A 14,229-nucleotide genomic window follows, 5' to 3' on the forward strand; every position below is an offset into this window, starting at 1 on the left:
TTGTTAAAAGCAAGACGAGTGCAACATAAAATGCAGTTTTTGACAGGGGAATTCATTTACAATGATGCTAACATCCGTAAATCGTATTGGTCAAACGGTACGCATGCGCAGCGATGCCCTACTTTTTCGGGGATGTTTGTTTTGTTGGCTGTGGCAGGCCGCCGAACTGTTTCCCGTGGATGTAGTCAACACAACACCGCCCATTCGCCAACGCTTGCTAGAAACCCAACGCACACGCTGTCAAATGAAGCAAGTGACCACATCAGCCGGCTGAGAGACTGCTGGCTCATCTATCGATAGCTTTTGTTACAGTTTGATTCGGTTCATCGATCATTTGAACGTTTTAAGGATCGTTTATATATTCTTTCCTGATTTGTTGGTCTCGTCTTTGCTTCCCAACCAACAATGGCTGATCCTAAATACGCCAATTTGCCAGGAATTGTAAGTGGCTAACGCTAGCAGACAGATTAGCTAGGTTGCTATCTGGCAACGTTAGCTCAAAGCGGTGACAGCTAACGGCTAAGTTAGCCAACACCCCTGCTATTATTATTGTTTGCACTGACTATACAACTAACAATTGTACATTATTAGTTACTAACTGTGCAGCTGACGTAGTGTGGTGTGATACAAGCCACCAGAAAACAAGTGTTAGCAAATACGTGTTGTTGTATGGGCCAGGGCGTTGGCCAGGCTAACGGCAATAAACACAATATTTGATCGCATAATGCTTATTTGTCTTAATTGTTTCAACAGGCATTTAACGAACCGGACGTGTACGAGACTGGTGACCTTCCAGAAGATGACCAGGCTCAGTTTGAGTCGGTAAGGGGACGTTTTGAATACACTGGATCTATCAATTTGAAGGCTTTTAGCTTACGTTAATTCGCTCTATATTAAGTAAGTAACGCTAAGTATTTATGTATCATATAACAGATAAAGTAACGTTACTGATTTCTGCATTATAATCAGTGTGCATTAACACCCAAACCATGCAATCACTTTGTTTACTGTTACTACCTATGTGGCAAGTAATTCATTGTAGCATCAATTTAGCAAAACTGAATTAATACACCTCAATAATCTGATCAACAACTGAGCTGTATGAAACAGTGTCACTGCATTTGTGCTGTCCTCACTAACTCTGTAGGAAAAATAATAAGTTTGTCCTTTGTTTTGTCTGAAAGATGCACTGTATGTCCCATCCAAACACCATTAAATATATGGTTTGAGGGAACAAAACGTACTAGTTAGTTAGTTTATAACTCTGTCACGATAATGGTTTGATGTCATCAAACTGTTGAAATCTATCAGCAATCTAAAATTAATGGCAGCATCTTTAGAGTTCAGTATTTTTTTTAACAGCGCTATAAGCACTTTGCTAACAGTAAAGCATTGTTATTGGTCAGACTGTTTTGAAACATGTTTGGGCTGTTCGCTGATCAGCTGAGTGAAACCTAACTGGAATCTTCCCTTCCATGTTTCCACATTCGTTCCTCCCATACCTTTGCCCTTGTTTTGACCCTTACCCACCCTTCCTGGAACCATAGTTTGTACAAGTAAGAGTGGCTCCATTTTACTCTCAGTGAGCTTAATGCCATGCTTTTTATGCATGTTTACGTAATCTCATATCCACTTTTCCAACCTCTATTGACTGGGATGAAATGAGAAATAGACTGATGGAGTGCCCCCTTTTTGTGCTCTGTAATTCATCAATTTATGATTGTTTTGAAGTGCAACGAATTGATTCTTTTCCTCCTTTTTGCGTTGCTCATTTAAACTTTTAAGGGCATAATGATGTTGATGGGTTTTCAGCAACACTATATTTTCCTCTTTCACTGACAAAGCAGTGAAGGCTAAAAAGTGTGTCTGTGTGAGTGTGAGACACTACCAGGAGAAAGAAGTGTTTGTTTGTCTCAAATTTTTCCCTTTTAACCTGTCATGCTCTAACAATTGCTTCCTGGCTAACCACACTATTCTGACTAACTGGACATTTAAAGGTCTCTACACACTGTGCGATAACTGTAATCTTGCAGGTTTATTGCATGTCACACTAAATCATGGTCACAGTCTGTGTCAGACTGTACATTATCAATTTTTAGGCATGGGAGATTGTATTATAAATATCTGGTGAATAGTAGTGCTATGGTTGAAAAATAAAATGTGACACAGACACATTTTCAGCTCATATCTTCACCCCAATTTTTTGAAAATGCAGCCAAACATAAAACAGGCTCTGGCCACAGTGCTAACACATTTTGAGTCCCACAAACTTCTTTTTTGTTTTCCTTCCATCTTTTTATCTAAAGTTTTTGATTAAACTTTAGTCAAAAAAGTGCATATGATGCTGCATCACTTATTTTGCATTCATCCCATTTTCCAATTAATTGGTTTGTAGACGTTGGTCATTGAAGTAGTGCCATTGTGAGATTTTGTTTCTAAATTTCTGACACAGTCAAGATATTGACAGTGGTTGCCAAAGCTCAAATGGACCGCTGGTGTCTCACAGTGTGATCTAAGACCACTGTTTTTGATGCATGGCCAAAGATTTCACCTTGTTTCCCCTACAGTTTTTGTTTGGGAAAGCCCAAGATCGCACAGTGTACAGGGGCCTTGGATTTACTTGGATATATTAACTGCTTTGGTTTAGTCTAGCAGATCCTCATTTAGGTTAAACTGCATGCTGGTAAGAGTTTACCTGAGCTGAATGACTTATGATAGATATTAAAGTCTGTAACATAACACATTTTAGTGTTTTCAGGCCCTACTTAACTTCTTTTAGGCACCTTTTAATCCACCTGTTACCATTCATTCTGACTCATGTGTTGTCTTTTTTAAAACACCAATCCCCTGCATCCATAGAATAATGTAGTGAGACCAGCAATGCCCTCCATAGGAGCATGTGGTCGCACTGCATTATGAAGTACACTTTATTATCAAAAGAGAAAGTAACTCGGTGGTGTTAATGGACCATCACACCACTCTGAATTGGGGAAGAGAGAAAGAACTGGAGACATCATAAGTGTCTGAACAAAATGTCTCCAGGGTTTTTAGCAGCCGCTCTCAGAACACTGCTTTCTTTCTTATCTTTCCCCAACCCTGGCCAACTGTTCCTGTTGTGTGCATGGCATGTGATAACCACATTAATCTGTGTTGTCTCTCTCTCTCTCTCTCTCTCTCTCTCTCTCTCTCTCTTTCCCCCCTACTTTTTTTCTCTCCCTCTGCTCTTCCGTTACTTTCTCTAACTCTCTTTGGAAACCCAAGGAGCTGGTAAGAGCCTGACTAACTCTCCTCCGCTTCCTCCCCCTCCCTCCCTACATCTGTGTAACTGTCTTGTGTTCTGCGTGTTTTGTTGGTCTGTCTTTTTTTTAGCAATCTGTGTGTGAGCTCGGACTCATGTCATCTATCTGTTTGTGTCAGTGGTGTTTTAATCCTATCCACGGTTTCTAGTTCATCATAATTGATCACTAGAAAGTTTCGATCAACAGATCCACAGTCTTGTGTGCTCCCCAAGATCACTAATCAAAGAATTGTCATTTAGAAAAGAAATCGTAATGGCTTCCAGCTTTGGTTCTGCCTTTTTCATTCAAATAACATTGTTTTTTTTGTTTTTTTTTACCATTGTAGACTTATACCACATGAATTACATATTTTTATGATGAATTAAACATTTTAAAGATGGTCTTAAGATGACACAATCAGGCCTAGTTGAAACTATGGCTGTGATATCTATTATTTTTTGCTAATTTGTCTCTTGCCTGCTGGTATTCTAAATCATGTGGAAATCATATTGTTCTCTTCAAGTCAAGTTGTAGATTTTCATGATTTATGGCTATAATGGCTTTAAATTTCAGAGAGTATCTGACCTTGGTAAGCAATGATACACCTGTTGAGTCAGCCGTATATTTCGGTATCTTTAAATCATTTTTCTGGGGCAATGATCAAGTATAAGATTTCTTCTCAGATTTTGCAAACCTGTCAACATATTTCAAGTCTACCTTGGGCTTTGAGACTTTTTTGACTCACTGGCTCAACAAGTAAAAGGAAATTTTTAAGTCTTTGCTGTCTCTATAGTCTAACTTGCCCTTTATGATATTGTGAGTATGTTCATCTGACTTTATTTCTTGGGATTTCAATGACAGGAGGAGCTCTGCAGTGACAGCGTGGAGAGGATTGTGGTCAACCCCAACGCAGCCTATGACAAGTTCAAAGACAAGCACATCAGCACCAAGGGACTTGGTCAGTTTATAGTGGACAACTTAACTTATTAACTTAATTGACTTACTTAAGGATGAGGCTGGAGTTATAATACATTTTTTTTTCGTTTTGGCAACAAATCCCATGAAAAGACTAAAACCAACATTATGTTATGACTCAATACTGTCTGACTTTCTTACCCTGTCTGTGGCACTCAGCTGCAAACCTATTCTTCCCACTGAAGAATTAAATATTTGGAAACTATATATATATATCAAAAATATAGTTTAATTTTTTTAAAAGGCTGAGCTACATTGCTGAGGACTATGTTTTTTTTTTAGTGACCATTACTTAAACTGGAGTAAATGGTGCGTTTGTTGTGGACTATTTTCACCTGCGGATTAATATATATTTGATGCATTGGGTATTTTTGGCACTAAGGTGGCGTATGTGAGATTGACTCTTAATAAACTAAAGTATCTATGTTCATGGTAATGGAAAAAAAGGATGACAGTGATATACAGAAGAATAAATTACATCAGGCCTCGATTACACAGGTAGTACTTTTTAGTAGGATGAATTCATTGTTGGTTTTGGTCTTTTAATGAGATTTGTTGGTGATAAAATGTATTTATCTCCAGCCTTATCCTTTAAGGTAAGCAAAACATTGCCTTTAGTAAGATCAAGCACATAGTTTCTAAATATTTAAATGTTAAGTAGGAATGAATTGGAGCTGAGTGCCATAGATTGGGTAAGAAAGTCAGACAATATTGAGATTCATAACATAATGTTGGGTTTAGTCATGTCATGGGATTTGTTGCCAAAACAACAGTTGGAGCAAATTAATTGCAGATTATGAATATAAAATATCACTAAGACTGCACTGGAAAAGTTTATCAAGTCAGACTATTCTTTTCTAGCACGGCTATCTTGCTTTCATCAGGGTGTTGTCTAAGACGGTTTCCAGTTTAATCATCAACAGACTTATCTATTAGTCATGTGAATTATATGTCACCATAAACAGCAAGTATAAGAAACAACAGTACTATCATTTCTCAATTGAGAACTTAAGATAATACAAGAGCTGCTGTTTTTGCTCTTCTTTTATGGCTATATCAAAACTGATCCCTGCTTTAGTCGATTTATAACCACAAATCTTGCAGCGGCTCAGACTGGGCTTCATACTGACCAGTAGGTTTGTTTTTTTTGGTCTATTTCTCACTTTCTCTTACAACCTATTTGTCTCCTTCTCACAGACTTCTCAGACAGAATCAGTAAAAGCAGAAGAGTGGGCTATGAGTCAGGAGAATTTGAAATCGTGAGTACATTGTGTTCTATAGAAAGTCTTTACTTCATTTGTACTTTTAGAAGGTGTTCCATTTTCAAAGTAACAGCACCATTATAATTTTTATTTCACTCGATGCATATGTTTTCTGTTAAAGTCAAATTCTCCAGCTTGTTTCAAGGCTGCTCTGTCTGTACTAGACCCATTTTGCTGTTTGCAATATTCATATTCATTTCCCTGCTCTCATCTTTGTTAAGCTGGGAGAGGGCTGTGGAGTGAAGGAGACACCTCAGCAAAAGTATCAGCGCCTGGTGAATGAGATCCAGGAACTCAGTCAAGAGGTGGATGCCATCCAGGTGAACTGCCATTAACACACACACACACACACACACACACACACACACACACACAGAGAAGCACACTTGTCCTTTGCCCGCAAGAGTCAGAATGGATTTTACAATCCAATTACCCAGCTTTTATCTTGCAGTCTGCACACAAATTCAATAGCCTTACACTGAGGGACCTTCCCCTGCTCTACTTCTTGACCATGTCATCATGTATCTATTAAAGGGAGTGCAACCTCTTGGTAAGAACAATTCCAGAGGTGTAATTTTTATACTCTGTTCATACAGTTGCACTGGTTGCCAGTGTTGTCAGTGTTTTGTGTGCACTGAAGCTTTAAATTCAACCTGACAATGAGTTTTGATTAAAACCAGTGCAAGGAGTTGATTTTCAGACTAACACAGACCCCACAACCCAGAAACTAATTAAACTTTGGGCGTCATTAACTGCACACAGAGCAGTGGATGCTGCTGTTTGAGTCTTAACACTGCACTCTAACTCAGCCTGTGAATTCATATGATTAAATGCTCGGCCCAGACGGACTTCTAGTCATCAACCCCAACATTGTTGTAGGGCTGCAACTAATGATATTTTTTTTCATTATCGATTAGTCTGTTGATTAGTTGTTTAGTCTACAAAATATCAGAAAATGGGGATAAAATGTCAACCACCGTTTCCCAAATCCCAAGGTGATGCCCTCAAATTTCTTCTGTCTAAACCACAACACAAAGATATTCACTTTATTTAAAAGATTAAAGACACCAGAACTGGAATCATAGAATTTAGAAATGTTTTTCTTAAAGAATGACTCCAAACGATTAATTGATTATCAAAATATTTGGTGATTAATAGTTGGCAACTAATCAATTAATTGACTAATCATTGCAGCTCGATATTGTTGTACCCCCTCCATAAAATGCCATTGCTGTCTTGAAGTTGTTCAAAGATGTTGTTGTCCCTTCTGCCTCTAGGCTGCCACAAAAGAAAGCAATGCAGAGGAGCGCCTGACCCCAGTGGTACTTGCCCAGCAGGCAGCTCAGCTCAAACAGCAGCTGGTTTCTGCCCATCTTGACTCACTCCTGGGACCGCAGGCACACATCAACCTGGCTGACCCTGATGGAGCACTGGCCAGGTGAGCTGGGACGGGATGAGAGAGAAAGAGCACAAACATCTGGCAGCTGAAACTTGATGCAACAACCTGTCAGACCGTGACAGAGGGATGAGATACTAGGCAGTAGATGGACCGAGACAGGGGTGTAGTATGAAGAAATTTAAGGAGTCAGCAAGAGTTGGTCAGAGTGAAGAGCAGGGGGATTAAATTCACTGAGCTTTGGACTATAACCCATATATTAGTAGTGAGAGTATTAAGGGTAAGGCTGTACAGCTGGTATCAGTTGGCCTTATAAACCCAGTTGATCTCTGTGTAGCACTACCTGGGGAGCACACGAATTAATGGACAGATGATTTAGGAAGGGAGATGAAAACTCAGGAAGGTGAGAGATTAACTGAGAGAAGGCATTGAGAATAGAAACATACTGCTGGTACATGTCAGACCCCAAACTGAGCACGCAGTAAGGAAAGTGATGATGGAGAGGGGAAGTTGGCAGCAACACAAGGGAGAGAGAAAAAAAAATGATGAAAATTGTCTTCTAAAAAAGATCCAAGCTCACTTTGACCTTGCAATTTACAAGAGAGTCTGAAAGTATTGAAAAGCAAGACAGAAAAGGGAGGCACAGACACAGCAGCACATGGGGCTGATAACCATATTGAACTAATAATCCTTTTGTGTCTACCTTTCCTTCTTTCCCACAGGCGTCTGCTCACCCAGCTGGAAGCGGCCAAGGGCAGCCGTGGCAGCGCCACAGGAGACGGCAAGCCAACGGCATCAGCTAAGGGCCCAGATGGAGTGGTACTCTACGAGCTACACAGCAGACCCGAGCAGGAAAAATTCAATGAGTCGGCCAAGGTAAAGTGGAAAGGGAGTGTTTTGTTTTCATTTTCATGAGAGGAATGTCAGAATATTTGATGGCAATAAAAAGGACAATAGGCAGGAAGGTATGTGCGTGGGTGTTTGCGTGTGTTTTTGTGGGAAGCTGTTGTCACTGCCAGCCATGTGATGCCTTGTTTTATCCCTGTAGATGGCGGAATTGGAGAAGCGTCTAGCTGAGCTGGAGATAGCTGTTGGCTCAGGATCAGACAAGCAGGTAAACACGGACTCACACACAGTCATTACACACATCCTCCCTAATGCTTTTCTCTCTTATTCACACTAATTCTGTTGATCTGCTTCTCTCTTTCACTCTCACGCCACCAGAATTTTCATGCTCCCGTTGCTGTGTAACCATCCACAAAGAGAAATTGAAATAAAATCTTCCACTTGATTTATGTAAATTATGGGGGCGGCTCCATTGTCTGCTGTTAAAATAAATGTGTTTTATATTGTAGGGACCTTTGAGTGCTGGCATACAAGGAGCCAGTTTGATGGTGAGTAGTGAACTACTTTCTTTTGGAACATGTATGCAGTTTGTGTATTCATAACTCTGTATCTGATGTGCAGCCAGAGAACTGGGTCATACTTCAAAGATGACATCAGTTCCAACCAGTTTGTTTATTGCTGTGCTAGTAGGAAGAACACAAAGTTTGGGGCCCAAGCTCATATATAACTTGTGTCTGTTTGACTGTGCCTGTATGTGTTTGTATCAGGATACCTTAGAGCTCCTGCAGGCGAGGGTCAGTGCGCTGGACTCCGCTACTCTGGATCAAGTGGAGGCCAGACTGCAGGTACAACTACAGAGTTCTATGACAAGCTCAATATTTTATGTCTTGGCAGTCAGTACAGAGATAAGTCCAGGATGTGACAAAATAATGGGTGCCGGTTTGTCAGGGTCTGGCAAAGGTGACATCCAGTGAGATTTCTGAGACATCTTTCAGAGTGTGAAAGCTTTTTTGACTAATGATTGTCATCCAGTGAATCAAAAGCTGTCTCATAGGCATGCTCTATCTTTTTAACTACAGATGTGAAAAAATTGTTTTTTTAAATCATTCATTTCTTACAGCAGTGACTGGACAATGGCTCCTAGTGGTTAGGTGGTTAACTGTTATTTTAGTACTGAAAAAATAATAAAACAACCTCACACTATGGATGACTGAATGATTAAATTACTAAAACTCACGAATGTATTTGATTTGTGAAATACTGATAAATATTGAGCTTTAAAAAGGTGTTTTTGTAAGTTGTAAATATCTTGATTTCCATATGGAAACGTAGCCTGCTGTGTGAACCTGTCATCAGTTTCACCACCATATTTCCCACAGTGTTGACATTTATCTAATCAATCACGTTTTTTCCATTATGCATCTAAATGCCTTTAAAATGCCACCTCTCACACAATTGGCATAAATGACTTTTTTTCCCCTCTCATTTTAGAGTGTCCTTGGAAAGATGAATGAGATTGCCAAACACAAAGCAGCCATTGAGGATGCTGATACACAAAACAAGGTATGTAATCTTTTGAGTTTAATTCCCAAACTGTGCACAACCATTAATACACACTAAATGCAATAATAATCTCAGGTGCTCTCATATTTTAAAAGACAGCTTCCAGGGACATAAAGTCCTCCTGTTATTTCCTTTGCACCAAAACACTTTCAAATGGAAGATTGTCCTTGCAGATACCTGCAGTCATAAGAGCTAAGATATTTTTGTCAGGAAGTTGTATAATATATCTATTAATCTTGTAGCCTCACAGAAGATAATCTGGCTTGTACAGGCAGCCAGACTAACCAGTGAAGAGAAGCCATATGTTAAATTTGAATTAGTCTTTAACTAACAGCTGCTGTAGCCTATAAGCAGTCTGAGTCTATTTGGTGGTTTGTTAATTTAGAGTCAGTATCTCTTAATGAATTAAACCTTTTCAGGTTTTCATGTTAGATCCAGTTTTAAAGTCTGCGTGATATCTGTGACTTTTGGGCAGAAACTTTTCTAAAGTGCTGCACACTCAATAGGCCAGTAGAGGGCATGCCATGCTAATTATATCATTATAGGTAATGGCAAACTCATGCAAAGTGTTTTATTGTTCATATATTTTAAGGTTATTGTACTTTTGCTGTTTGATTATTTCAGATAAATACTGTAATTGCGATTTACTGATTAGTGTGACATAATTACTTGTAGGATAATCTATAATAATGTCATTGAAAGCACAATAACCACGCCCATGTCCTAAGCCAAAACCTACAGCAGAGAGTGAACAGATCATCCGAACAAAGCTCTAATAAGGGCAAAATTTCAAGTAGTGTAAGACTATTTCTGGCATTCTGTGCTACTGCAAAGTTGGAGTCAAGTTGGTGTTACTGTTGATCATCTGATTATCAGTGTAGGTGTGTACAGGCGAGCTTGAAAGAATAACCACAATGTCGCCTCACTGCTCAAATGTGTTACACAGCAAAATTGTCACACTAACACCATATTTATTAAAGACTGCGTGGTGGGAATTCATTAATCAATGTGTATCAGTACAATGATTATTACATCATCATAAAAACTAAGGAAAAACCTGGGGCTTTGGGGAAAGTAAACATTTCCTTTTAGTCTTTTGGCAAGAGGGTTTTCTCTTGGTATTAACTGTGTGTGTATTTACCCGTCAGGTGTCGCAGCTTTATGACGTGGTGCAGAAGTGGGATGCCATGTCCACTTCTATACCTCAGGTGGTGCAGAGGCTTGTGGCTGTCAAGGAGTTGCATGAGCAAGGTAACGCACTGAAACTCAAGATTTGCTTTGTGCCCTCACATAACACTCAAAGCTATGACACAATATGAGTTGTTTATGTGGGAGAGGTTACTGTCAGATCACTTTGGTCCTTAACAGTATATGAGTGTTCTGGTGTTGAGTAATTGGTAGATATTGCAAATACTGTCATAATATTGCTCTAGGAGCATATTTCACCGCAGTAAGGATCATAACAATGAAAACTTGGATCATTTATGTTCTATTCCTTTATGTGAGTGTAGAAGAACCTTGAAATGGCACCCAAGAGGGTTCAAGGAGAAGATGTATTTAGGTTAGTGGGGGGTGGGGGAGTGCCATTAAAGATTCAAAATATGTACAATGAAACCACAGAACATAACAGGATGTGAACCCGGATCATGTTTGAGGCAGCATCTGTGCTGGGAAGTAATACTTAGTCTGGAAAATTTGCATTCACAATGGGAACGTCTGTGTGTGAGACAAAAGATGAAAACTAAGCGAAAATGGGATTCAGACAGATAATGGAATTAGCCGAAACCATGCCATTCTATTACAACAAAGGGCAAAATATCAGTGAAAGGGAGATTCAAAATGGTAATAGAATTAGACTAAATCTTGCAATACTGTTAAACACCCCCTTGGGGAGAAAGAGATGCATGATATTTTAGATCAAATTATCATCTTTTTATTATTTAGCACATGAAAGCAGAACCTTGGCATTAATAGATTGTATTGATAATTCATTTCTGAGAGCTGAAAGAGGTCATTTATCATCCAGCCTCCCTTTGCACCGATTTGTCACAGTCTGAAGCTAAAGTGTTCTTCACTCAATAGGGTTCAGCTGCACTGATTTCTTTCCTCCCTATTTCTCTCTCCTGACCTTTCTTTCATGATGAAGGCAAACAAGTGAAATTCTAAAAGTTTTTTTATCTTTCAAGCAGTCATTCATCAGCTAAGATTAATCGCTAAGAAAAAAGCAAAGATAACACTGCATCTTTTAAAAGAAATTTGTTAATTTGAGAACCAATACTCCATCCAATTTATACTTTCTCCCTCTCTCTCCACTCCTGTCTCATGATTTCTCTTCATCCAACCCCCCCCCCCCTCTGTCTCGTAGCCATGCAGTTTGGCCAGCTGCTGACCCACCTGGACACCACTCAGCAGATGATCAACAACTCTCTGAAGGACAATAACACCCTGCTAACACAGGTAACAAGTTCAAGCTGGCATTTCTTAAATGTATTTGGACATAATCCATTTCTAACTGAACTTAATTTTAACAATCTTTAACACTAAAATGCAGTGTCACATGTGAGCCATTGGCATCACTATTAAAGTGCTTTCAGATTGTGAGCAGTTATCGCAGGTGAAGAGGTGTATATCAGGTAGCCTGCACAGATACAAGTAAAACCTGCTCTTGTGTCGTTTCAATCTGTGTGGTTTCTGTGGCCACAGTGGAGGTGGCAGCAATAACCGCTCACTGTCTGAAAGTTCCCCCAGTGAGGCCAGTGGAACTGCAGGTTTGTCTCATTGGTATACACACAAAAAGACTACAAACCATAGATTAACTGCTGTCACATTAGAGCAGCTAATCTCTTCATACATCAAACACAAGTGGCAATCTCCGGGACTGAAAAACGAAGCCAACACGCAAGTGCCAAAAACTGCAGCATCCCGAATGGCCACTTGAGGCTGGCTCCAAAAGCAAGTCAATCCCCATAGACCCCCATGTTAAAATGCCCAACTTTACAGCAGAAATAAACATGCTTACAGCCTGTTACAAAAAACGGTTTTGGTCTCTATAGCTAATTTACCCTTTCATGACAACTGTACGGGGGTGAATTTTTTTTATAACTCTTTCTTTTTAATTTTATTAAGCCGTAAAGTAATGCATAATTAAGGACATGGCTGCTTTGCGTGACAGGTCACTAGCTGCTAGGTGGCTTGTTTCAGCACCTCAGCTCCAACTCTTTGCCCATTTTGGATCAGCTGGGAGTTGGTGGAGTCAGGCACTGCTAAGATGGCTTCAAAACCTCTCTTCAGAAACCACTGGGTGACGTCACAGTGGCCATATATCTGTGATCAAACCTCAACATGTAGCAAGCACAGTTACTCTTCAGGCTCCTGGTACAACATTGCCATTCAATGATGACTTTTAATAGCATTTCTAGTAATTGTGTTTAAACTGCTCTATGAAATTCACTTTGCATCCCTTTATATAAATATATCTAATAGTTCTGCAGCTAACAATTATTAAGATTTTTTTTAATTAAAAAAGATGCAAATCCTCACACTGACGAGGCTGGAACCAGTGAATATGTTGTATTTTTTTGTTGATCAAACAACTCAAGCGATTAATTGTTTATTAAAATTGTTGCAGTGAGAGATGCTTGTTGTGCAAAACACAACATTAGAGATCTTTTATGTTATTATGAGAAGTGTAAGCGAGGAAAATACATTTCCTGCAATAGTCTTGCGCCACTGTTCGCTGTGCAGGCAACAGGATGTTGACTGCAGCTCACTTAATGGCCACCAGTGTCACTAATGAGAAGGAATTTCTGATTCTTACAAATAGAACCTTTAAATCTATCATTGTCACTTTTTCCACCAGCACAGCTTCCCTCCCGTCACTTCTCTCTATTCTGCCCAGATCAATATATTTCTCCTGTAAACTTGTACACCTACATCTCCTCCAAACTCTTGACTCTTCCTGTCTTCCCTCTATTTCACTGCTCACCTAACTGGCTTTTACCCCCCTCCCCTCTCTCTCTCTCTCTCTGTGTCTCTCTCTCAGGTCCAGCAGACGATGAAGGAAAACCTGGGGGCTATAGAGGAGAACTTTGCTGCACTAGATCAGAGGATGAAGAAGCTGTCCAAATAAACAGTGGTAGTGTTTGGGCCCAAAACTAGGAGAGTGTAGAACATGGACAAATAAGAGTTGGCTGGAGAGCACAGAGGGCGGTTTGGGTTTAACTCTGTCCTTTCTGGCCATCCCTCTCTTGCTCTCTTCCTCCGCCTCTGCCTTTTTTTCACAAAGTGGAATGTTAGAAAGTTGGAGTGATGGAAAAATAAAGAAGACCAAATGTTCTTGTCCACCCTCCTTTCTTCTTCCTTTCTCTTGCATCAAATTGATATCAACTGAAAACACATTTGTCCACTACACATGCCACTGAATGCAGTCCCCTGTTAAGCTTATTGAGTTTTAGACTGGATTGGTTTTTATAATTATTAGTATTAAATATAAGAAATTCTTCCATTCCTTCTGGAGCCTCACACTATTACTGGATTTGTACTGTATACTTTGGTCAAATTAAACGGATCACAGTAATGTTGGATTGATAGATGACACATTGGAGATGTACACATTGGAGATGTTGTCAACTGTGTAGAAAAAAAAAAAAAAAAAAAAAGATCTACTGTCTTGCAGTATTGTAGCAGGAGCACATTGTGCGAGTGTCAGGGCCAAGTCACGGAAGGAAAGCTTGTAAATATGCCTGTGTACCTTATTGTTTCTTCACGCTCAGTCGCTTGTAACTATATTATTATGACTGAGATCAGATGCCACATGCAAAACTTTTAATCTGCTTTGTCATTGCCTACAAGTCAACTGTATTGTACATCTGTGGTCATGAAAACTGATCAATAAAACAAAGTGCGATAA

General features: G+C 39.6%; 1 protein-coding gene across 1 annotated transcript; it reads left to right on the forward strand.

Annotated features, from left to right (window-relative positions):
* Positions 1 to 168: 168 nt before the first annotated feature.
* dctn2 (dynactin 2 (p50)) lies at positions 169 to 14,229 on the forward strand. Its single transcript, XM_042407276.1, has 14 exons — positions 169 to 441; positions 754 to 822; positions 4,140 to 4,236; positions 5,451 to 5,512; positions 5,737 to 5,835; positions 6,793 to 6,953; positions 7,634 to 7,787; positions 7,960 to 8,025; positions 8,267 to 8,305; positions 8,525 to 8,602; positions 9,249 to 9,320; positions 10,469 to 10,571; positions 11,686 to 11,777; positions 13,363 to 14,229. The coding sequence occupies exons 1-14, from the start codon at positions 406 to 408 to the stop codon at positions 13,447 to 13,449; spliced, it is 1,215 nt and encodes a 404-aa protein (XP_042263210.1). The 5' UTR covers positions 169 to 405; the 3' UTR covers positions 13,450 to 14,229.

The sequence above is a fragment of the Thunnus maccoyii genome, chromosome 3, assembly GCF_910596095.1.
Source record: "Thunnus maccoyii chromosome 3, fThuMac1.1, whole genome shotgun sequence".
Taxonomy (NCBI): domain Eukaryota; kingdom Metazoa; phylum Chordata; class Actinopteri; order Scombriformes; family Scombridae; genus Thunnus; species Thunnus maccoyii.